This window comes from Pongo abelii, chromosome 10 (assembly GCF_028885655.2).
Source record: "Pongo abelii isolate AG06213 chromosome 10, NHGRI_mPonAbe1-v2.0_pri, whole genome shotgun sequence".
NCBI classification, from domain to species: domain Eukaryota; kingdom Metazoa; phylum Chordata; class Mammalia; order Primates; family Hominidae; genus Pongo; species Pongo abelii.
The window spans coordinates 74,604,740-74,629,940 of record NC_071995.2 but is presented as its reverse complement, the minus strand read 5'-3'; the positions used below and the strand labels follow the sequence as shown (position 1 = coordinate 74,629,940).

The following is a 25,201-nucleotide window of genomic DNA, read 5'->3' as shown; positions in this document are numbered from 1 at the left end:
ATTAACAGAAATCCGTACTTGATTCAGATTTATTTAGTTTTTACGTAATGTCCTTTTTATGTTCCAGGATCCAATTCAGGATGTCACGTTACATTTAGTTCTCGTGTTTCCTCATGTTCTCTTGGTTATGACCATGTGTCAGACTTTCTTTGTTCTGAATGAACCTTGACCGTTTTGAGGGCTACTGGTTAGTTATTTTACATAGTATCCCTGAACTGGAATTTGTTTGATATGTTTTTCATGATTAGACTAAGTTTAATGGATTTTGAGAAGGAAGACCACAGAGATAAAGTGCTGTTTTCATCATATCATACCAAGGGTGTATTCTGTCAGCATAACTTATTTTTGCTGTTGACCATGATCACCTGGCTGAGGTGGTTAGTAAATTTCCCATTAAATTTGTTTTTAATTCAGAAAATATTACTAGGCATAATCCACATATACAATAGCTCTTTGGAGTCTTCAACAGTTTCTAAGAGTATAAAAGAATCTCGAGACCCAAAAGTTTGAGTTGCTCATCTAAGCCTTAAGCAACTAACACTTTAAGAAAGAATAATTGACAGCTGCCTCATATGACAAAAGGAACCAAGAAGATGAGGTTTGGGGGTGGGAGAGTAGAAGAAAAAATTGACAGGGCCTTTAAGAATAAGGGAGTGATACCAAGATAAACTCTGGCTTTTTTATAACTGCTTTATGTTGAGACAGGACCTCTGCCTTTCAGCAGTTTTTGACTTTGTTTCTTTCTTTTCTCATTTGGTCATTTAACAGATATTTGTTGAATGTCTGCTTACTTTTCATTAGTTTTAATATTTTGTCTGATTCATATCATCTGCAAATAATAGGTTTTTTTCCCTTTTTCTTCCATTCCTTATACAGTTGAGGCTGTGGTTTTATGAATGTATGTCTGGCAATGAGACTTGGGGAGTCTTTTCTAGAAAAGTATTCATTCTGTGTAAGTTTTCAAAATTATTTAAAATTTAGTGTTCTGTTGCTATTTAAATCTTTTATGCCTTCCTTTTGCATCTTTTATTTTGTGAATGTGGCACTTCTGTTTCATTCTTTCATCTTGCTTAACTTACGTATATTTTCTATCTTTTTTCTTCCTGATGACTTCTTTTTGAATTACTTGATCATTCTTCTAGCTCATTAATTTATTATTGGATCATATTCATTTTGCTGTTCAAGCCTACTGTATTTTATTTCTCTATAATATTTTTATACCCAGTATTATCAGCTTTAAAAATATTTGCTTGTTCATGCTTCAGTTTTATAATATCCTCATTTATCTTTTTAAACATATTTATTAAGTTTTTGATGAGTTTGGTTCACTGATTTTCTTTTCTTTCACCAAGATTGTTCAGTTTGTTTGGCTCCTTAGAATATTATTTTTGTTTGTGAGCTTGTATTCTCTTAATAATATTCTCCTGGGAATATTACTGCCTTGTCTGATACTGTCCTACATAGAAAGGTAAGAGCCCAGGGACTAGCTATTCACCTTGTCTGATACTGTCCTACATAGAAAGGTAAGAGCCCAGGGACTAGCTTTTCACTATTTTGGTCAATCTAGAGAATACATGTCTTAGGGTAGAGAATCTTTTTTATTAAAATCATAGCTTCCACCTCATTTCCCCAGTTACTTATATATTCTGTTTCTTAGAGAACTTTTCTATATCTCTGTTCTGAGCACGCTTCTTATCCATAAACTGTCTCCTCAGTTGTAAACAGCCCATTTGAGAGAAAGCGCAGTGGACTATAGTAGTTGGCCTCTCTGCCTGCGTTTGGTATGTGTGTACTGCAACAGTACTGCATGTGTGTACACGCACAGTTTAAAAGCAAAAATGCTTACTTAGGACTGTGTTTAATGCCTCTGTTTGGAATTAAATCATGTTTTGTGCTCATAGTAAAAACAAGGTGTTCAATGATTAGAGAGAAAAGAGCATAGAAAGATGGCTGGCTTCCAACCCTTCCTCCTGTTCCCTTCTCCTGGCCTTTCCTTTATCTGTGATACTCCACTTTCTCCATCTCCAGGGACGGGTTCAGGGGCTAGGGTGGGGTGGGGACTTGTTACTTCACTAGTAATTCAGTTCTTACTTGCAAAAGCAGTTGGCTTCTTCTTTATTGGCTTTGCATTCTCTGTGTATAGAGAGGCTGAAAGTGGACCAGAGATTTAAAAGGACAGCAGAACTGTTGCACAGTTAATTCATATTAAGATCTTTGTCACATGTGATACACAGTTTAAAAACTAAAAAATAGAACTGTTAAGGGACCACCTGAAAAAACAGACTGTGCCATTTACTCAGTGTAGACAGTGAAATTATTTAACAGGAGAATAGCCAAAGCTATTTGTTTTGCTAATCTAGACTTTGGGAGGAGAACTGGCTTTAAATACTTATTATTTCCTTTAGTATCCATAAATAACGCAACTATTCAGCTTTTAAACATATAAAGATTTTTTTAAAGTATTGTCATTTGCTCTTTCTCCCAGGTTTTAAGACATGCCAGAGCTTCTCATAAGTAGGATATAATTAAAGCTTAGACACCCACAGCTCCACATTTAACTCTTAATTAAAATGGTGTATGTTAAGAATCTTAAATTTAAGATTAAAATAAAAAAAATTCATGGGAGTCCCATAAAACCTCAGAAAGAAATGTGAAGGATTCAAATTTTAGCATATTGGAGATATGTGAAGATAAAATTTGGTTAAAAGTCCAACCAAATCTCTACCTGTCTTTCTAGTGACAGTAGAACAATAAAGAGATTTTTATCCGTACCTCAGCTTAGTAGGTTTTCATTAATTTGTGACTGCTTCAGAAGTCACTGGTTCAGAAGTCAATTTAAGTTTAATAGGGTGAAAATAGCAGCAATGGAGCAAGAGCAAGCTTGGGGATTGGGTGATGAATTTATATGCATGTGTTTGTCTATGTACACACATACATATAGACATAAAATTTAATTTTGGGCTGGGTGCAGTGGCTCACGCCTGTAATCCCAGCACTTTGGGAGGCTGAGGCAGGAGGATTGCTTGAGCCTGGGAGTTCAAGACTAGCCTGGGCAACATAGTGAGACCTTGTTTCTACAAATAATAAAAAACATTAGCCAGTCGTGGTAGCATGTGCCTGTGGTCCCAGCTACTCAAGAGGCTGAGGTGGGAGGATCACTAGAGCCCTGGCGGTTGAGGCTGCAGTGAGCCAAGATCATGCCACTGCACTCCAGCTTGGGCAACAGAGTGAGACTCTGCCTCCCCCCCCAAAATTTTAATATTATTTATATACATATACACACAAAATTAAATTTTATGTATATGTGTATGTGTGTACATACACAAGTGCATGTATATAAATTTATCCCCCCATCCCAAGCTTGCTCTTACTCCATTGCTGCTGTTTTCACCATATTAAACTTAAGTTGACTTCTGAAGCAGTCACAAGTTAATGAAAACCTACTAAGTTGAGGTATGGATAAAAATCCCTTCATTGTTCTACTGTCACTAGACAGACAAGTGGAGATTTGGTTGGACTTTCAATCAAAATACTTAAAAAATTTTTATGTTTTTAAAATTTATTTTATTTTATTTAAACATTTATTGGGTTCAGCAAACTAACCTACCTTCATTAAGCACATTCTCCACATAGTACCTTCCTAGGTTCATGCCTATACTGTGTTTAGAGCAGGTTTTATTTAGGTCTTATGGGTAAAACTGTTGGCTGCATTAGGGGAATTAGTAGAAAATAAAGCTATTAGAAATGAATAACGACTAATGTTTATTAAATTTCTACTGTGTGCCACCAGCTATTCAAAATGCCTTGCCCATAAACTCATTTAATCTTTAAAATAACCCTATGAGATAGATAGAATTACAAAGATACAGAGACAAGGACACACATCTAGTAAGTAGCAGAGTTGGGATACATTTTGGCTCCAGGGGTGAACCTTTAATCACTTTCCTGTACTGCATCTCTTTGAATCAGATCATACAGGGCCTTGAATACTACTTTTACTGTTTGGGATCTTTGTTGTTAACACATTATGAAATTGTTGAAGATTTTGGAGCAGGGAACCAACCTGTTCAGAGTTGTGGTTTAGGAATATCAGCATGGCAAAATTGTGGAGTATTGGTGAGGGCAACCAATTGAACCTTAGAGTTATCTGGGATGTTTTGAAAAACTGATGTACGGCTACATTCCTATTCAATTGAATTAGAATCTCAGATGGTGAGTTGCGTATATTAGTACCTTTTAAAGTCCCTTAGTTGATTTCGATGTGCATCTAAGGTTGAAAACCATAGAAATAGAGGTGGTTAGTTCAGGGAACAAGTTAGCATGCTGTTGTGAAATCTAGATAAAAGGCAATTAAAACTTCTATGGTAGTGTGTGGGCGGCAAGCCACCTAGGTGCCCAGGCAAGAGACCGAGGGCACAAGCTGTTCCAGTATAATAAAATATATAAAACAACAAGAGTTATACTAGATCTAGATCGTAGACATAATTATATATGAATATCATTAATCATTAGTTTGTAGCAATTACTCTTTATTCCAATATTATTATAATCCTCGCTCTATAATCATAACCTAGGAAAAACCAGGCCATACAGAGATAGGAGCTGAGGGGACATAGTGAGAAGTGACCAGAAGACAAGAGTGCGAGCCTTCTGTTATGCTAGGACAGGGCCACCAGAGGGCTCCTTGATCTAGTGGTAACGCCAGCGTCTGGGAAGACGCCCGTTGCCAAGCGGATCGTGGTCTAGCGGTAGCGTCAGTGTCAAGGAAAAACACCCCCTACTTAGCAGACCGGGAAAGGGAGTCTCCCTTTCCCCGGGGGAGTTTAGAGAAGACTACTCCTCCACCTCTTGTGGAGGGCCTGACATCAGTCAGGCCCGCCCGCAGTTATCCGGAGGCCTAACGTCTCCCTGTGATGCTGTGCTTCAGTGGTCATGCTCCTAGTCCACTTTCATGCTCCGTCCTGTACACCTGGCTCTGCCTTTTAGATAATATTAGCAAAATTAGTGAAAGTACTCAAAGTCTCTGATATACAGAAATAATGGCGTAAGCTGTCTCTCTATCTCCCTGTCTCTCTCTGCCTCGGCTGCCAGGCAGGGAAGGGCCCCCTGTCCAGTGGACATGTGACCAACATGACCTTACCTATCATTGGAGATGGCTCACACTCCTTATCCTGCCTCTTTGTCTTGTATCCAATAAATATCAGCGCAGCCTGGCATTCGGGGCCACTGCCGGTCTCCGCGTCTTGGTGGTAGTGGTCCCCCGGGCCCAGCTGTCTTTTCTCTTATCTCTTTGTCTAGTGTCTTTATTTCTACAATCTCTTGTCTCTGCACACGGGGAGAAAAACCCACCGACCCTGTGGGGCTGATCCTTACAGTAGTGGTAGCAGAATAGAAAATACTCGAAAGGAATTAGAGATGCAAATCAGCAGGACCTGGTGGTTGATTGGTTGTGTGGTTTCAGGAAGATACTAAAGACCAATTTTACATATATTAAACATGTAGAATCTAAAAATGATGTTAAGATGGTGGTATCCTCATCTTACAGATGCAGAAACTGAGATAAAGAGAAATTATATAGCTTTTCCCGAGCTATACAACAAGTAGACGATGGAGTCAGGACTTGAACTCAGGCCTTTGCGTATCGAATTACATTTTCTATGAGTTTTAGGGCATTAATGTGTTTAGCATTAATTCATACTGGATGAGATAACATTGTTATAGATGACCATATACGATGCAGAGGGGATCAGAAGAGTCAGTTATTTTAGTGGAGTTGAAAAGTCAGTATCAAAAAAGTTTTTTTAGACAAGGTAATCCTTAACCTGAGTGTTGAAAGGAACTTAGGTATTTGCCTGGTGAAGGTGAGAATGGCATTGTAGGCAAAAGGAGCTGTGAGAGTAACAAGTAAATTGTTCAACAACATGGTATGTTTGAAGAAGTGAAAGTAACTTTCAGTTTGTCACATTTGTGAAGTGTAGGATTGATGGATGTTTGGAGGAATGCATGACATAAGATTGACAAAATTGTGAAGAGCCTTGAAGATGGGATTAAATGTTTTTCTCTCCAATTTTGGTAGGCTGTGGGAGCCTACCAAGTGCAGAATCATTGAAGTGGTTCAACCATGTTGTTGAACAACTTTAGAAGGCTCTCTATGTTATGGGTATGGAAGATAAATTGCTTAAGTGTAAGAAATTCAGGTGGCAGATAGTAGCAGTAACTGTGGACATGAGAAATAAAGGGTAAATATGAGAGACTACGTAGAACTTTAGGACCTTGTCCTAGACTTAATATTAGGAGTGGAGGAGAATATAGATGAGGAAAATAAAAGTGAAGGAGAAATTTAGAGCGACTTACAGGTTTCTGTGTTGTGTGATTTGGTGGGAGGTACCATTCATTAAGGGAGAAAATACAGGAAGAAGAGCAGGGGCAGAGAAAGGGAAGATGAAGTCAGTTTTGGACATACTGAGTTTGAGATGTATATCCAAGTGGAGTTGTACAGAGGCTTGGTGTCCCATACAGTTTCTCATTTAATCCTTTCTATAATACTGTAAGGTAGATGTTACTCTGTTTTTAAGAGATGAAGAAACTGAGGCTCTGAAAGGGTAATTTGCGTAAAGTCAGTTAGCCAGACAGTGGGCAGCACTAGGATCTAAATGTAAATATTCTAATTCTCTTACTCTTATCGAAAGAAAGGGCTTTTTTTTGGTTATAAACTCATCTATATTACACCTAGACTTTTAAGCATCTTTTTAAAGTTTTTATATTCATTACCTAATATAATTTTTGGTATACATTGAAAAATATGTGATACATGATCTATTTTATTTAATCCAAAGCTTTATTTTCCTGTAGCTATTAATAATTTTGACTTTTCTATCTAGGCTGAATATTTTGACACTTGAGCACCATGTAGTTGCAGAGACATGAGGAACAGTTGCTAACTGCATTCTTATGTGTGGTAGATTGATGAGTCATGGGGGTTGACGTTTCCATGTTATTATTAGCAGTCTTGCCTGTGGCTTGATGCTGTGCAGTGTGATATACTAATCAGTGATTTGTTAGAAATGGAATAGAAATCTAGAAGGAATGAAGGTATTTTTTTGCAGCTCTTATGTCTTAATTTAGATCTCAGTCATGATTTAATCTAGAATGTAGGCTCACATATCTCTATATAAGAATGCAACAAATTGGCCAAAATGAAATTTCAAGTAAGATAAGCTTTTATTTCAGATTGACAATTGAAATGCAGGGAACAGGTCATAAGATGAAGCATCAGACACTGAAATGTTTATGTATATGCTGTCTCATATAACCAGTTCTCATATCACCTGGCATGATTGTGATGTGATAATATGGTTTCAGATGTGCTATTTCATAACCTTTTCAGGCAACTGTGGCTGGTTAGGCCAGATTTAGAGGAAAATGTTAATGAAGTCAAAGCTCAAGGTTATGGCTTTAATTCTTTTAGTGGGTAATAAAGTTTTTCTGGTTTCCTAACCGCAGATTCCGCCAGCAGTCTCTCACCCAGATGCATGCCATTAGTTACAAGTGAAAATCATATTGGTTAATTTTGAGCTTCTCTTGTATGTGAAGACCTTGATAAAGGAGGTTGGATTAATCATGGCAAGAGACCACCAGTGCCAGAAGAAATGTAATTCATGTTTCATTACCAAAAACTGATAGTGAATCTGTAACAATGTTATTTTATGCAGGACAGAACTATTTAAGGAAAAGAATGAGGGAATTCTTAGTGATGGAATTTGGGCTTATCAGATGGCCAAAGGCTTTGCTAGGTATTAGGGTTATAATCACTAAGCCTTTTTTTTTTCTTTTCTTGTCTTTATTCATTATTTGCTGAGTGTCCACAATGGTGCCAGGCTCTGTTCTAGTTTTAAGGAATATAGCAGTGAACAAAATAGACAAAATTCCCACTCCAGTGGAGCTAACATTTCAGTAGAGAAAGAAAAAATATATAAATATGAACTGTGTTACGAGATGATTGCTATGATGAAAAATAAAGCAGGGTAAGAAGGATAGAGAGTAACAAAAATAAGGGATGAGTGCTGTTTCGGGAATATTATGGAAGTATTCTGATGAAGTAGCTTTTGAGCAGAATCCTAAAGGAAGTTTTCTAGGCAAAAAATAAGAACTAAGTGTAAAGCTTGCATATCTATTGGGCAGACAGTGGTGGTTAGTCTGTAAGCATTCGGGGTTGTGGGAAAGGGTGAGTGAAGGGTCTTTCCTCCTACTCAGGAAGGTGGAGGTACGGGGTCAGTGTTGCTAGGAATACATGGAACTCTGTGGGCTCTCCCCTGCAATCCGACCTGATAATAGAAGGATGCAGTGACAAGACAGATGGAATATCTATTTGTTATGCCTGCAGTGGGAGGTCAGGAAATCCCTTATCAAGGATGTCATGCTTTATATAAGAAATGAATGAATTCACCAGGAGAATCACTGGAATGGCCTTGAGGGGCTGCAGCTCAGGAGTGGGTAACGTAGGAAACTGATTTGGGGAGTTAGTGAACTGAGCTCTTTAAAAAATCAAGTCAGTGGAATCACATGAGGAAATCATGTTGAATGGAAATAAGAGATTCTAGGATGCAGAGAGGGAGGAGAAAGAGAAAATAGGTTGGAAACTAAGAGAGGGCAGAGTTTTCAGAAAAGGAGTGGTCAGCAGTGGCAAATGCTAGAGGAGTGGTCAGTGTTAAGTGAGCTAGGGAAAGGTAAGATTGTGCTAGACCTGAGTTGTCTGATAGTGTAGCCACTTCCCACATGTGACTAATTTAAAGTTAACCTAATTAAATTAAAAGTTGTTCCTTAGTTTTACTAGCCACATTTCAAGATTTCAATAGCTACATGTAGGTAGTAGCTACCCTGTTGGACATTACAGATACACACTATTTCCATCGTCGTAGAAAGTTCTATTTGACAGCACTGTACTAGACCATTATAATGGTGGAGAAAAGTTAAATAATTGAATTATTTATTTATTTGTATGGCAAGAGAGACAATACTGTGAGATAATTATGAATTATCAGAGAATTCACATTAGAAAGTCGGAGTTGGAGAACGATAGCTTCAGCTTGAACATAGGTAGCAGAATTGGCAATTTGAGCTCTCAAGGTGAGGGGTTTGTTGAGTGTCTGCTATGGCGCCAAGCTCTGTTCTAGTTTTAAGAGATATAGCAGTGAACAAAATAGACAAAATTCCCACTCCAGTGGAGCTAACATTTGAGTGGAGAAAGACAGAAAATACATATAAAAATTTTAAGCTATTGAGTAGGAAAGCAGAAACAAAGTAGGGTGAAAATTACAGATCACTTTAAGCAATCAGTTTTACTAGACAGAATTTTAGCTAAGTGGAGTTTGAGTTAAGTGGAGATGTGAGACCATCTCATAGAAAATCATTATTTCTGTGGGATGGATAATTGGGCCAAATTGTAAAATATTTTAACTATCAGTGTTTGGGGCTTATTTTTAAAAGAATAAGGTGCCACCAGATGTTCTTTAGTGGAGGAGAAATGAGGCCAGAGTGACTGCCTAGAAAATTAAGTTGGTAAATTAATCACTTTTTTCTGGGTCCTTTCTTAGTCTTTGTCATTTGTTTTAATAATAAGTAATTCTGCCTTATGTCTATATACTGATTTTCAAAACAAATTTATATACAATACTCAGGTAAACTATTATTAAGCCTCATAACAATTCTAGAAATTTGTACGGTTTAATAATTAGTGCATTTACAAAGGAGAAAAAGAAACCTCACAGAAAGAAGTTAAGTGGCATGCTAATGATGGGATAGCCTGAAGAATGGGTAATGTTGGGTAGACTGGAGATCACTTATCTTAGTGTTGAATAAACCAAAATACATACTGTCTTCTGTGTATGGTGACCTTGGCAGTAGGGACTATGTTTTTATCATGTTTTTGAATTCCGGTATGTAGCATAGTAAATGAATGAGTGGGCTGAGACTGCATGCAGGGACATCTACCGAAAGGGAGATGCAGAAGTTGACACATGAGGTGATGTGGGTCTGACATAGGGGGCACTAATGGGAAGTGAAAAAAAAAAAGACTGAATGTGAAATAGGCACCATAGAGGCAAAAAAAAATCAGAATTTAATAATTTAATCAGATGTTGGGGGAAATGTCTCAGATGAATCAAGGGTTTACGCCTGAGTGTTTGAAAGAAAGTTGGGCAAATCAGTGTGGAAGCTGGTTTCTGAGAGAAAGCTGAGTACTATCTCTGATACAAAGATGTAAAGCCCTTCCTTTGTTAACATAATTTTAGAACTAGAAGTTAATATGCAATAATGTCCAAACATATAGGTAGAAATGTTTTGAAGTTTTGGACATATGCTAGGTATGAAGAAGAAACTATGAAGTTATCTGAATATAGGTGATAAATGAGCCTTCAGCATCAGTGGAACCTGCAGGAAAAGAGCAGGTAGAGGAAGAACAACAGATAGTTGAAGCTGAGCGCTGGTAATGGCCATTCACTTATTGAATGGGAGGACAGAGTGTGTGGAGGCAGGAAAATAGAAGGGAAGCCAGAGCAGAGGAGTATTCTTAGAAACCAAAAGAGGCTTACATGAGAAGACTGATAGACAAATACATAAAGGAAGGATATAAAGTGTGAAAAACTACCAGGCCAGTGCCAGAGAGGACTCCACAGGTTGGCAAATTAAAAAAAGATTTTTTTTTTTTTTTTTTGGAGACGGAGTTTCGTTCTTGTCCAGGCTGGAGTGCAATGGCGCAATCTTGGCTCACTGCAACCTCCGCCCCACCGGGTTCAAGCGATTCTCCTGCCTCAGCCTGCCAAGTAGCTGGGATTACAGGCGCTTGCCACCATGCCTGGCTAATTTTTTGTATTTTTAGTAGAGACGGCGTTTCACCATGTTGGCCAGGCCAGTCTCGAACTCCTGACCTCAAATGATCTACCCACTTCGGCCTCCCAAAGTGCTGGGATTACAGGCATGAGCCACCGCGCCCAGCCTGGAAAAAGATTTTTTAAAAAGGGTTCAATTTTCAGTGTAGAAGTAATATTGCACCTTTTGAAAAATAACTATTACTTAAAAGATTATTGCACCGCTTAATATATTTGATAAATTCTGGGTGCTCTCTAGATTCAGATTTAAGTGTATGAGATTAAATCACTCCTGAGAAAATTTGTTTTCTTTTTAAATATTGCCATATTCAGAAGTTGCTGAAGTTCAAGAGACAGTGAGTAATATGTGGTACTGTGTGGGACATGTTAACATTTTTGCATTTTTTTAGGATTTCAAGTTGGATTCTTAAAATGTACTTCCCACTATACTTAATCATAGATAATTATGTCATAATAAGAAATAAGCTAGTGTGGATTGAAAAATATCAGTTAAAAACTGTTTATATTTTTTTCCAAAATGTAAATAAGTTCTTTTTTTTGACTGTAAAAATAATGCATACTAGTATACCATATTTAAAAAATACAGAAAAATACAAGTAAAATCCTACCTCCTAAAGTTAACTACTGTTGATATTTTGGTGGCATCTTTCCTAAGTTTGTATGTGTATAAGAAAATTTATAAAAGTAGGGTCATATCATACAAGCTTCTTTATAACCTACTTTTAAGAGCCAATATATAATGGATTTTTTTAGTAGGTGGAAAAATAAACTTTTTTTTTTTTTTCTTTTTTGAGATGGAGTCTTGCTCTTTTGCCCAGGAGTACAGTGGTGTGATCTCGGCTTACTGCAACCTTCACCTCCCGGGTTCAAGCAATTCTGCTGCCTCAGCCTCCAGAGTATCTGGGATTACAGGCATGTACCACCACACCCAGCTAATTTTTACATTTTTAGTAGGGACGGGGTTTCACCGTGTTGGTCAGGCTGGTCTCAAACTCTTGACCTCAAGTGATCCTCCCACCTTGGCCTCCCAAAGTGCTGGGATTACAGGTGTGAGCCACTGCACCCGGCTGGAAAAAGAAACTTTAATGACTACATGCTAGTTCATTGTGTGAGGGTATTTTGTTACCCTGTTTAAAACAGGTTACTTCTTTAGATTACTGTAAATGGTGTTGTGGTAAATATCCGTGGACACATCTTTTTATTTATTTTTTATTTTTTATTTTTTGAGACGGAGTCTCGCTCTGTCGTCCAGGCTGGAGTGCAGTGGCGCGATCTCTGCTCACTGCAAGCTCCTCCTCCCGAGTTCATGCCATTCTCCTGCCTAAGCCTCCCGAGTAGCTAGGACTACAGGCGCCCGCCACCATGCCCGGCTAATTTTTTGTGTTTTTAGTAGAGATGGCGTTTCACCATGTTAGCCAGGAAAGTCTCAATCTCCTGACCTTGTGAACCGCCCGCCTCAGCCTCCCAAAGTGCTGGGATTACAGGCGTGAGCCACTGCGCCCGGCCAGACACATCTTTTTGAACATTTTGTATGATCCCCTTATTAATATTCCTAGAAGGGGAATTGCTGGATCAAAAGTGCGATCAGGTTATTTTTAAATATCTGCTTGGCAGGCCAGATAATATTCTTTATCCAACAGTGATAAGCTGTAGTTCCAGGACAAATACTCCTTTAAAATCTCTCCCATGAAACTCAAGGGTAAAATGTGGACAAGTATATTTTGCAGATGATTACAGGAATATTAAAAATTCAGCTAAGTGTAGAGTGATGACTCCTGTTCAAAGAACAGACAGTTCTCAGCTGCAGTATATAGCTCTCTCTGAAGTTTCTTATTCTAAGGGCCTATGATAACGCTAAATAGAGCACTCTTCAGATGTTTTGTATACTGTTTCTGAATTGTAGTTTCTTGGAGCCAGCTGCAGCAGGATTGCTTCTGTAACAACTTGATCAACTTTACTGGGTGAAGAGGTGCCACCAGCTACGTCAGTGCTTGATGAGCTCTTTGTCATGAGTGAGATGACTTAAATCAAGCCATGATGTATATTAAGAGGGAAGTGCTGTGCCAAAGGGAATGGAATCAAAGCTATAGATTGCGTGGGATTACTTCTTTATTATTAGGGTGGCCTTCCATCATGGTTTATTTGAGACTGAGAAGTTTCCCAGGATGAAGATGTTTATATACCCTAAAGATTGCTTGTTTAATGCTAATTATAGATGAGGTGGCAAATATTTAGACATACAGTAAAATAAAATCACTTTTTTTTGCATTGTGCACTATTTCTGAGATTTATAGACAAAAATTAGTAAATATTTGGGTAATGGCTATAAATATTTCATGCTTTTAAATACTTTGAGAGTATGTCTGAAACTTTTGTTATTGATATATCTTATCGATATACTTATAACAATTAGATAACTGTGTGGACATTGTCTGTGGGACAATGGTAAACAATACGATACTCAGTAGAGTCAATTAGAGAAACTGTTGCTTTTTAAGAGACAGGGTCTCACTATGTTGCTCAGGCTGGAGTGCGGTGGCTGTTCACAGGTGCGATCATGGATCATGGTACACTGCAGCCTTGAACTCCTGGGCTCAAGCAGTCCTCCTGCCTCAGCCTCCCATGTAGCTGGGGCTACAAGGTGCCCATGATGACCTTTTTCTGAATAAACTGAGAAGCTGTTCTCGGATTCTCTGAGATTCTACCTCTATTTAGGTTCTTTAACAAAAACCAAGAAGAACGCCTAGCATTTTACTTTTTAAATATTGTACAAGGTAATTGTGTAGAGTGGTTCCACATCAATAATTTCACATTGTTTTTATTCATGTGTTATACAACATGGTACTGTACAAATTTGACCCAGGTCCTAGAAGTGATAAGAATAAGAAATTAGTAGTATGCAGTTTAGTCATGTGCAGAAGACTTCAGTGGTATACGTTACTTTGTAAATTTGATATGTAATCCTCAGTTACCTATATCCTGTTTCCCATTGGCATCACTTACAAGCAACTCTGGAAGGATGATTTCACTTGACTCCCAGTTCAGTGCTTTTGTATCCATATCCTTTTGAGGAAGTTTTCTGAAGCCATGCTTATTTTTCATTGTGTTTCAGCTTTGCATTTGCAGTGTTTGAGTGTGATTCTTAGTTGTGTTGTCCATTATAATATATGTTTTTCTAGGGCCTGTTCTTTTATCCCATGGCATTTTTCAGTCTCTTATGATTAAGCCATTCAGGTCATATAATGTAACTCTCATACATAATTTATATTTTTCTTACCAGCCTGAACCTTTCCCTGTACAGATTTATATATCCAACTGCTTACTTGACATTTCCACTTGGATGAATGTCTGACATGCATTTCAAACTTAATTTGACCCAAACTGAGCTCCTTATATTTCTCCCTGTAAACTAGCTGCTCTCACTATCTTTTCTGTCTCAGATAATGGCAGTCCCATCCTTCCAGGTGCTCAAACCCCAACACTTGACATCATTTTGTTTCTGCCTTTTTTATCTCACATTTGGTCTATTTGGAAATCTTGTTTGCTCTATTTTCAAAATATATTTGGAACTGAGCTACTTCTCATCACCTTCACTGCTAACACTTTGGTCCATGATTCCCCCTCTCCTAGATTATAGCAGTAACCTCCTAAGTGATTATACCCTTGTCTCTCTAGTCTGTTATCAACATAGCAATCAGAGTGATTCTGTTAAAACATAATCAGACTGTGTCAATTCTCTTCTCCAAACCATCCAGTGGTTCCCCATCTTATTCAAAATAAAACCAAAGTTTTGGCTAGACCCTACAAAGTCCTATACACCCTGACATCTGTTTACCCCTCTGACCTCATCTCCTACTACTTTCGTATTTTTGCATTGCATTCCAGCCTCATTGGCCTTCGTGCTCTTCCATAAACATTCCAAACTTGCTTGCATCATAATCCTGTACACTTGCTCTTCCCTCTGTCTTTAATACTTTCACCCTGTATGTTGTTATGCCAGGTTCCTTCATCTTATTCAGTCAACTCTGTATTGAAGCCTTCTTAGGCCACCCTATCTAAAATTTTAACTCCCTTTCCCTAATATTTTTTGTGTCCCCATTGGTTACTTATTTTCCCCCCTAGTTTTTATGCTATATATTATACCATGAATTTTTACTTAACATTTTTTGTGTTACTGTTCATCTGTCTTACTAGGACATGAGTACCAAGGGCAGGATTTTTGTCTATTTTGCTTACTGCTATGTCCCTTGGTGTCAAAGTGATGTATGTCAGCAGTAGTAGTTACTAAGTAAATATTTGTTAAATGGATGAATGGATGATTGGAAAAGATGATGTTTGTTTTTGATTATTGTTCAGTGCCTCAACTTGAAAAAAATAGAATTGATCCGATAGAATCAGATTTGTATGACACAGACATGCTTGAGGATAATGTCGAGACTAACCATGCTTGGACGTTTTTGGAGCAAATATTTAGTAGTTGTTGTATATGCTAAGGATTATTTTCTGGGAGTAAAAAAGTAAGGAGTACAGCTGTATAGCATTTGACATAGTGCTGTTAATTGACAAAATATGAGAATATAACAGAACTGTACGATGAAAGTTGAGCTTATTAATCTTTAAATAGAAGATGAACTGTAAAACCTTCAAACATGACTGGCCTTGTGAAATTAAATATTCTCAGCCATGTATACATAAGATTAGAACTACTGCTTTCCTTTAGGAAGTTACTGGTAAATCTAGGGAAATGATGCAATCATTTATATCAATTCAGGAAGATCTTAGAAGATGTCTATGAAGCATTTGTAAAGTTTCCACAGTTGTTTCAGCTTAACTTTTTCCCAGTTTTCCAGTGTTATGTTATTTATTGGTATACAACAAACTATCTAAAAATTAAGTGGCATAAAACAACAAGCATTTATTATCTCAGATTTCCATGGATCAAAATCCAAGAGTAGCTTAGCTAGAAGTCTCTCACTCAGTCTCTCATGTGGTTGCAGTCAGGATAGTGGGGATCGGGCATTGCTGCAGTCTCAACTGAAAGACTGACTATGCCGGGCACGGTGGCTCATGCCTGTAATCCCAGCACTTTGGGAGGCTGAGGTGGATGGGTCAGAAGGTCAGGAGTTGAAGACTGGCCTGGCTAACATGGTGAAACCCTGTCTCTACTAAAAATACAAAAATTAGTGGGTGTGGTGGCACGTGCCTGTAGACCCAGCTACTCAGGAGGCTGAGGCAGAAGAATCGCTTGAACCCGGGAGGCAGAGACTGCAGTGAGCCGAGATCACACCACTGCACTCCAGCCTGGGCAACAGAGCGAGACTCTACCTCAAAAAACAAAAAACGAAAGACTGGGGATGGAGGGTGGAGTGGGAGATCTGCTTCCAAGTTCACTTAGTGGTGTTTGCCGACCTCACTAACACCATAGTTCTTTCACTTAGTGGGCCTCTCTACAAGGCAGACATACGAAGTGACAGTTGGCTTTCCCCAGGGTAATCTATAAGAGATTGAGAAACTGCATGCAAGATGGGAGTCACAGTCTCTTTATAATCTAATCCCAGAAGAGACATCCCATCACTTTGGCTGTATTCTGTTCATTAGAAGTGATTTAGGGCCTGGTGTGGTGGCTCACATCAGTAATTCCAGCATTTTGGGAGGCAGAGGCTGGAGGATTGCTTCAGCCCAGGAGGATATAACTTTGCCAACTTTAGTTTGTTTGTAAAACCAGAAGAATGAGATTAAATGGGAAACTGCACAAACATGAATAGAGCAAATGCCTTCAAGGCATTAGAAGATCATTTCAAGTATTGTAAAAAGCCATCACTTAGGGAAGGAATAGGTCCAAGATTTTATTCAAGGAGGTGATAAAAGCCCAAAGCAAACAACTGCTAACTTGTTTTGTCACAGCCAATTAAGATCCTCAAGTCTCTTTAAGACCAACAAATAATGTAATTGTTGGGAATTTTTTGTTTCTGTTACTGCATTTGTTTTGGTATGTTACTGCATTTGGTATTTAAAATGAAGGAGAGCTGAGAACTCCGTTTCTACCAGAACCAAAGCACTTGTCCATAGGCAACATTTAGAGTAATTTATGTTAAAATGGTTACTAAACAAAAGGTCAGCAGACTTTTTCCTCTTTCTTTTAGTTGATTGCAAGTTCTTCATTCAAGGGTTGGGTCTTCTGACTTCCCAAAGACCAGTAGCTCCAAATATTATGCTTGATTTTTAGTGGGCCCTAAGAAAAGTTTGTCTGACTTAGTAAAACTTCTTTCTAATTAATGTTTCTTTTTTTTTTTTTTTTTTTGCCATTTGAGAAAAAATTTGTTCTACTTTGTTGATGCCTCTGTAGATGCTCTTCACACAATACTTGGCATGTAACAAGCACTCAATAAATGTTCCTTACTCTTTTGTAGAATAAACGTACTAAATCTCTTTGTAGTGTTACGTGCTTTCATGGCATGCAGAACTAATCTTTAACAGTGCATGGGTGTTATATAGTTTTAAACCACCTTAAATTTAGGGAATGCATAACTTGGCTGTCTCTTAAATTTCTATGTAATTTTTACCTTTACTAACTTATATCTTGAATTGTAATTGAAAGTAATTTTTGACTTAATTTTCAAAACAGAATACTTAGGTGATCCATTTTTCTCTTACCACCTTCATTTTCTAAAAACAAAACAAATATTTGATACTGCTTAATCCAAGATCTTTTTTTGTATGTGGAAAAGGAAGTTTCTTGTAAATTATTACGGTTATTACTGTTGATGTGCATGTGCTTTCTACTTATAAACTAATGCTATTTTCCTTGTCCTTTTGTTTCACTGCTGTTTCCATCCTGATGCATTTTGCTTCTTCCTGATTTGGACTGTATTTGTTTGCTGCTCAATTACCCTGCCTTAAAAGCTTCTTGGTGATAGCAAAGATGTCCTTGGGCCATCAAGTAAGTAGCTGAAGCTTGAACGGCATGTTTGGGGACATGATAATATTTTGATGTGTGATTATTATGAAAGGCAAATGGTGTTTCAGTTTTGAATTATTAAGTCTTCTACTTTTCCTTCCAGGAATTGAAATATAAAGTAAAGAATATAAATGGTCATTTAGTACCCAGTGCCCCATCTGTTCTCATTGTCCATCTGAGATTCATAGGCAGTGTTTGTATATTTACATCTTGATTATCTAAAGATGCATTATTTACCTAATTATCTAACTCATAATTTGGGACCTCTTCTTCATAATATTTCTTTCTACAGTTATCACATGGCATAGATCTAGCACAAGGATTTCACTGCCATATGAAAGGGAGAAACACTTTTATTTTGTCAGAATTTTTACATAATAATTTGATTATGAAAATTGTTTTATACTTTGGGTATTTTATAAGTGAAACATGTTTTACCTTAGGAATTTAGAAGATGTATCCTTGAAAATTATATCCAATTCACCTCAACACATTTTACTGAGAGTTTTTTGGGGCAGGGAGTGGCAGACACTGCCAACTTTTGGAGGTACATAATGAATAAAACATGATTCCTGCCCCTAAAAATTCTTATAGTCTAGCTAGGGAGTAAGAGGGGCAATTTTTATATTAAAAATCACAGAATTGCTGAGGTGAAAAGAACTTCAGAAATTATCTAATAAAGCATTAATTTTATAGAGGAGAGCCTAAAGTTAAGATAGCACAAATATCCGAGAAGTTAGAATTAGTTACTAGTCCAGTGTGTCTTCCTTCTACTGTTATTCAAAGATAGAAGGAAACTGTTTGCTGCATTCAAGTATAACTAAACAGTTAAAATTTTACTGCATCATGATGAAGATTTTAACTTTATTGATGAATAATATAGAAAATTATATTGATTTAGGAAGTTTTATTATTGATTCCTAAACAATTATCTGATTATTGCAAGTCAGTTTACTGTTCTGGGACTTATATTTCATTGACCTAGGAAAGGAACTGAATGAGATAATGGTAAAGGTTTCTTCTAACTATAAACTTTTTTAGTCTAGATCAGTTGCTGTTTATCTCTCACTGGTTATAGTATGTATGTAATTTTTTTTCTAAAAAGAGAGGATTTAAAGTAATATGCTAAATCCTTTTTTTTTTTAATTCTTGTTTTTTAGAGACAGGGGACTCACTCTGTCACCCAGGCTGGAGTACAGTAGCACGATCATAACTCATGCAACCTTGAACTTCTGGGCTCAAGGGATCTTCCTGCCACCTGAGTAGCTAGGACTCCAGGCTTGTGCCACCACACCCAATTAATTTTTAAAATTTTTTGTAAAGATGTGGTCTCACTATGTTGCCCAGGCTGGTCTTGAACTCCTGGTCTCAAGTGATCCTCCTGCCTTGGCCTCCCAGAGTGTTGGGATTACAGGTGTGAGCCACCGTGCCTAGCCCTTTTTTCGTTCTTAAATGCAATAACTCAAAATATTTTATAAATATTATTTATTATACAATCATCATTAGGAGGTAGAAATCTTAAAAATAGAAAAAAGAACACAAATCTCAAAATGTTGTTCTTGATTTTCTTGAGACAGGGTTTTACTCTGACACCCAGGCTGGAGTGCAGTGGCACAATCACAGCTTGCTGCAGCCACAACTTCTCCTAGACTCAAGCGATCTTCTCACCTCAGCCTCCTGAGTAGCTGGGACTGCAAGCATGTGCCCAGCTAAATTTTTTTTATTTTTATTTTTTGTAGACACAGGGTTTTCCTACATTGCCGAGGGTGGTCCTAAACTCCTGGACTCAAGCGATCCGATCCTCCTGCCTTGGCTTCCCAAAATGCTGACATTGCAGGTGTGAGCCACTGCACCAAGCTTCAAAATATTTTTATGTTTTGTTGTTCAGCCTTGTGATACTTACTTGGCATATAATTTCCATGGATTCTTCAGTTTCTTTAATTACCTCATATATTTAGACATGGACTCAGGTGAACTGAATGGCACTGCTGAGCTTTATAAATAGAATAGCATTTTAAATATTAACTGAAATATTTTATCTTAGGAACTGGGTTTTTACAAATGGAGATCTTTTTTACTTGGAATAGAAGAAATTTACTTAAGGTTATATATTTCAAGCATATATAAATAAAAATATACAACATAATATTAGAGATGACTTTATAATGTACTCTGCCAAGTATTAAAAGGCTGGGTCTGTATAATCATTTGTTAGAGACCATATGTCTTTTAAAGTGAAGTACAGTTGACCCTTGAACAAGACAACTTTTAACTGCACGAGTCCACTTATACGTGTATTTTTAAAAATAAATATATTGGAAAATTTTTCTGAGGTTTGTGACAATTTAAAACTCACAGATGAACTGTACCTTAGAAACAGAAAAAATAAAGGAAAGGTTAGATATATCATGAATGCATAAAATATATGTAGGTACTAGTTTATTTTCTTACTACTTTAAAATATACACAAATCTATTACAAAAGTAAAAATTTATCAAAACTTTTCACACACACCGTACATGTTGCCATTCCCAGTTGAGAAAAATGTAAACAAACATAAAGATACAGTATTAAATCGTAACTACGTAACATTAACTAGTACATACTGTACAACTGTAATAATTTTCTAGCCACTTCCTGTTACTACAATGAACTCAGGTGTTGCAAATATCTACTTAAAATGCTGTGTGATGCTAATCGTCTCTGTATGAAGTTATTTGCTCCAGTAAATTGCATATTGCTTTAAAAAGTCATTTTTCACCATTCTTGCCTATTTTCATCATGTTTCATGCAATATTGTAAACCTTGAATAACACTATGGGACCCATGTGAAGTACCACTGTTGATGCTTCAGTTGCTCCCAAGAAGCAGACAAAGGCCATGACATTACAAGAAAAAGTTTAATTGCTTAATATTTAGCTCTAGATTGAGGTCTGTAGCTGTGGTTGCTGCTATTTCAAACTGATGATTCATCTTGTAAACAGATGGCATAAACTTATGGTATCAATAAATATAATATAGTACTGTAATTGTATTTTCTCTTATGATTTTCTTAATAACATTTTCTTTAGCTTATGTATATATTGTATTACATAATACAATATGTAATACATACAACATATACAATATGTGTTGATTCTTCATATTATGTATAAGGCTTCCAGTCAACAGTAAACAGTAGGCTATTAGTACTTAAGTTTTTGGAGGGTCAAAAGTTAAATGCACTTTTTTTTTTTGACACGGAGTCTTGCTCTGTCACCTAGTGCAGGGACACAACCTTGGCTTACTGCAGCCTCTGTCTCCCAGGTTCAAGCAATTTTCCTGCCTCCTCCTGAGTAGCTGGGATTACAGGCGTGCACCACCATGCCCAGCTAATTTTGTATTTTTGGTAGAGATGGGGTTTCACCATGTTGGCCAGGCTAGTCTCAAACTCCTGACCTCAAATGATCTGCCTGCCTCCCAAAGTGATGGGATTACAGGTGTGAGCCACCACTCCCAGTCCCTAAATACACATTTTTGACTGCTTAAACGTCAACTGTAGTTCCATGGTACTTGATTAGGATCATGTACTATAGAATGAAAAAACTACGTGATCTATACTGACATTTAAATTATTGGAGTATTTAAGAAATGTATACCTTAGAAGAAAAGGAGATATAGGATTTACATACAGATTATTATTTATGACTTTAAAAAATTACTTCATCTTATTTTAGCTTCCACTTAGATTAAAGGCAAACTTTGAAACTTGTAAAATTCTTCAAATTTTATATTGATGAGTTGAATTCAGGAGGTAAAGATGTTTTTGATTCACGTTCTCCTTAGATGGAGCAGATATGTTAATTATATTAACTATTTCAGTGTAATTTCTACTAAAGATGAGTAATGTGAGTAGCAAAGCAGGTTGCTTTACTTCCACTTGAAGTAGAAACAGCAGAGGGCACTGTAATGTTATCTTTCGTAGGTGAAACAGTAGAACTGCACTGGAGTCACACAATGATTCATTTGCCAAATATCTATTCAGTCATTTAGAGAGTATTTAGTGAGTATCAGTTATATGCCAAGGGATACAGAAAAAAAGTCACTGTCCCTCTTAAACTTATGTTTGAATAGTCTACTATTATGTAACTGATGTAGGAAATCATAAAGATTTTTATGTTCCCTAGCCTCTTTTGTCTGTATAGTTGTTAATGCTTGTGAATGGGGTGAGGGAAAATAAATAGAAACATGGGCTTTCTGTTTTTTTTTGGTAAAGAGGTGCACTTTGTATATTGCTGTTTCTGCATACTCTGTTACTTCACGGTTATCAAAATCATGTAGTAATACTTCCACCGGAAATGGATTAGAAAGGGTGAATAGAGCTAACTTTACAGTTCAGGCTGTTTTAAAGTTATTCAAGACATAGACACCTATGTTTTACTGACAGAATGCTAAAACCTACATTACTTCTGCTAGTGGTTCTTATAAAGTATTTTAAATTACCATTAAATGTTCTGTCTGATACATACAAAAGAATATGTGTCATATGTAAATGAGAGTATAATTATACAATGAGCCCTGATTGACCTATCACTCAGCTTAAGAACTAGAATCTTCCATGTACCTTCGGTCTTTCTGCTGTGTTTTTTTGTTTTTTTTTTTTTTATTTAGGTGGAGTCTTGCTCTGTCACCCAGGCTGGAGTGCAGTGGTGCGATCTCGGCTCACTGCAAGCTCCGCCTCCTGGGTTCACGCCATTCTCTTGCGTCAGACTCTGAAGTAGCTGGGACTACAGGCGCCCACCACCACGCCCAGCTAATTTTTTTGTTGTTGTTGTATTTTTTAGTGGAGACGGGGTTTCACCGTGTTAGCCAGGATGGTCTCAATCTCCTGACCTCGTGATCCACCCGCCTCGGCCTCCCAGAGTGCTGGGATTACAGGCGTGAGCTACCGCGCCCGGCCCCTGCTGCTTTTTTATCCCTGAGCCTGCCCCAAGAGGGCATGACTAGGTTGTATTTTTTCCTTTTATTATTATTTGCTTTTTAAAAAGTCTTTTTTGTTGTTGTTTTTTACTCACGTATGTATCACTAGATTTTGCTTGATTTTCAGTTTTAAAACAATAGTGTCATGGTTTATATAATTTTCTAGGACTTGCTGTTTGTAGTTACCTTTTTTTTAAAAATTTTTTAAAGAGATAGGGTCTTGCTCTGTTGCCCACACTGGGGTGCATTGGTGTTATCACAGCTTACTGCAGCTTTGAACACCTGGGCTCAAGTGATGCTCCCACCTCAGCCTCCCTAGTAGCTGGGACTACAGATGCCTGCTATGCTAGGATTAGTGTTAGCTACCACGCCCAGCTAACTTTTTTTTACTTTTATTTCTTTTAGAGATAGGTCTTGCTATGTTGCCTAGGCTGGTCTTGAACTCCTGGCACCCTCCCACCTCAAGCAATCCTCCCACCTCAGCCTCCTGAGTAGCTGGGATTATAGATGCAAGCCATTGTGCCTGGCTGTAATTAACATTTTACTTTTAATATTCAATCATGTTGTTTGTTATAGAACTAGATCGTTCCTTTTTAGTGCTATACACTATTTCATTATGTGCATATGCAACAATTTATTAAAATTCATTTTTCAATTGATGAATATGTTGTTCTGGTTTTTGCTATTATGAACAGTGTTGCTATGAACATTCTTATTCTTGTCTCTTGGTATATACCTGTAAAAGTTTTTCTAGATCCAGGAGTGGAGTTGTTGGACCCACAGGGTATTCAGTTTTATATAAGAAGCTCACATTGTTTTCCAAAGTGCTTGTATCAACTTATACTCCACTAACAGTGCTTAAGACATCTCGATGATCCCATCCTCATCAGTATTTGGTATTATCAGACATTAATTTTTGTTAATTTTACTGAGTATAAAATATTTATCATTTTGATTTGTATTTGCCTCATTACTAAAAAAGGATGAACATCTTTTCATACATTTATTGCCCATTTGCATTTTTCTTCTGTGAATCACTGTTCAAGTCTTTGCCCTATTTTGCTATTATGATGATGTTCTTTTTCTATTGATTTATAGAAGTTTTTTTTTTTAAGAACATTCTAGATACCAACCTTTTGTTAATTATGGGTGTTGCAAATATCTTATTTTGTGCCTTTTCAGTTTATGATACCTTTAAATAAATTTATACTTTTAATATTGAACTTACTGATTTTTTAATTTTTGGGTTAGTGCTTTTTTGTGTCTTTTTAAAGGAATCTCTGTCCCAAGTTTATGAAGATATTCTCTTATTCTAAAGATTTTCCAGTTTTGCTTTTTACATTATGTCTGTAGTCTTCATAGAACTATTCTTTGTGTGTGGTAAGAAGTAGAGTTCTCTCTACTTTTCCAATATTGATGACCAGTTGATAACCTCATATTGTTAACTGAGTAATTTATTTTCCCTATTTCTGTTGTATATCTGAGCTCCATGTATGTATGTGTCTGTTTCTGAAAGCTATCTGCTATGTTCTTTAGATCAGTTTCTCTCTCTGCATCAGTACCATACATTTAAAATTATTTTTTAATAATTATCTTTAGGAATCAAATGAATCTTGGATTTAGTAACTGAAAGAGACACCATATACTTTATGATGTTTTATAAAAATATAAAGTTGGCTTATTGACTCATTCAACATAAATTTATTGAACGTCTTTAGTATGGTAGGACGCGACACCTTCAATAGGGCAGGAAGTTTACCAGGACCTGAGAATTTATGGGAAAATAAGGCAGACAAAACTTCCTTCTCTCATGGAATTTAATGTCTAATGAAGAAAAGCAATAAAGTATATTTTTCAGATAATGATAGGAGTACAATGAAAATCATGTAAGGAAAAGTGATAGAGTATAACTGTGAAGTGGTAGGTACTAACCCTAAAAAAAAAAAATGCCAAATTGTGCCATGTTGAAATTAAGAACGTATCAAAAAGTACCATGAAGAAACCAAAGGGCTTTTCTGAAGAGATGACATTTGAGCCCAGACAACAAAGGAGAGGAGCTAATAATGTGATGATGTGGGGTAGGAATATTCCAGATAGAGCAAGAGATAAAAGCCCTGTGACTGGGCAAAAGATGGCCTTTCTTGAGGAAATACCAAGAAGACTATTACGGCAGGAGCCAAGTGAGTGACAGGAGAGTAGTAGAGAATGAGGTTGGAACAAGTAGCAGGCCAGACTGTGTTGAATTTCCAGGTTATGGATTATATTGTAAATGTAATGGGAAGCCAGTGAGGATATTTCTGCATACTGGAAATCTAATTTATGATTTTAAAAGATTGCTCGGTAAGAGAAAGAGAAAAATAAAAACACATCTAAGGTTTTGGCCTGAGAAAGTAGTGGG

General features: G+C 37.0%; 1 protein-coding gene across 7 annotated transcripts in view; it reads left to right on the top strand.

Moving 5' to 3' along the window:
* Positions 1-25,201, top strand: part of OSBPL8 (oxysterol binding protein like 8) — a 215,296-nt gene that overhangs the window by 83,154 nt on the left and 106,941 nt on the right. For 5 of the 7 annotated variants that reach the window (XM_009248048.4, XM_009248045.4, XM_054526369.2 and 2 more), the window contains 1 exon segment: positions 17,790-17,826. The exons of the other annotated variants lie outside the window; for them this stretch is intronic. In XM_009248048.4, coding sequence (XP_009246323.1) covers positions 17,790-17,826 — 37 coding nt within the window. 7 annotated transcript variants of the gene reach the window in all.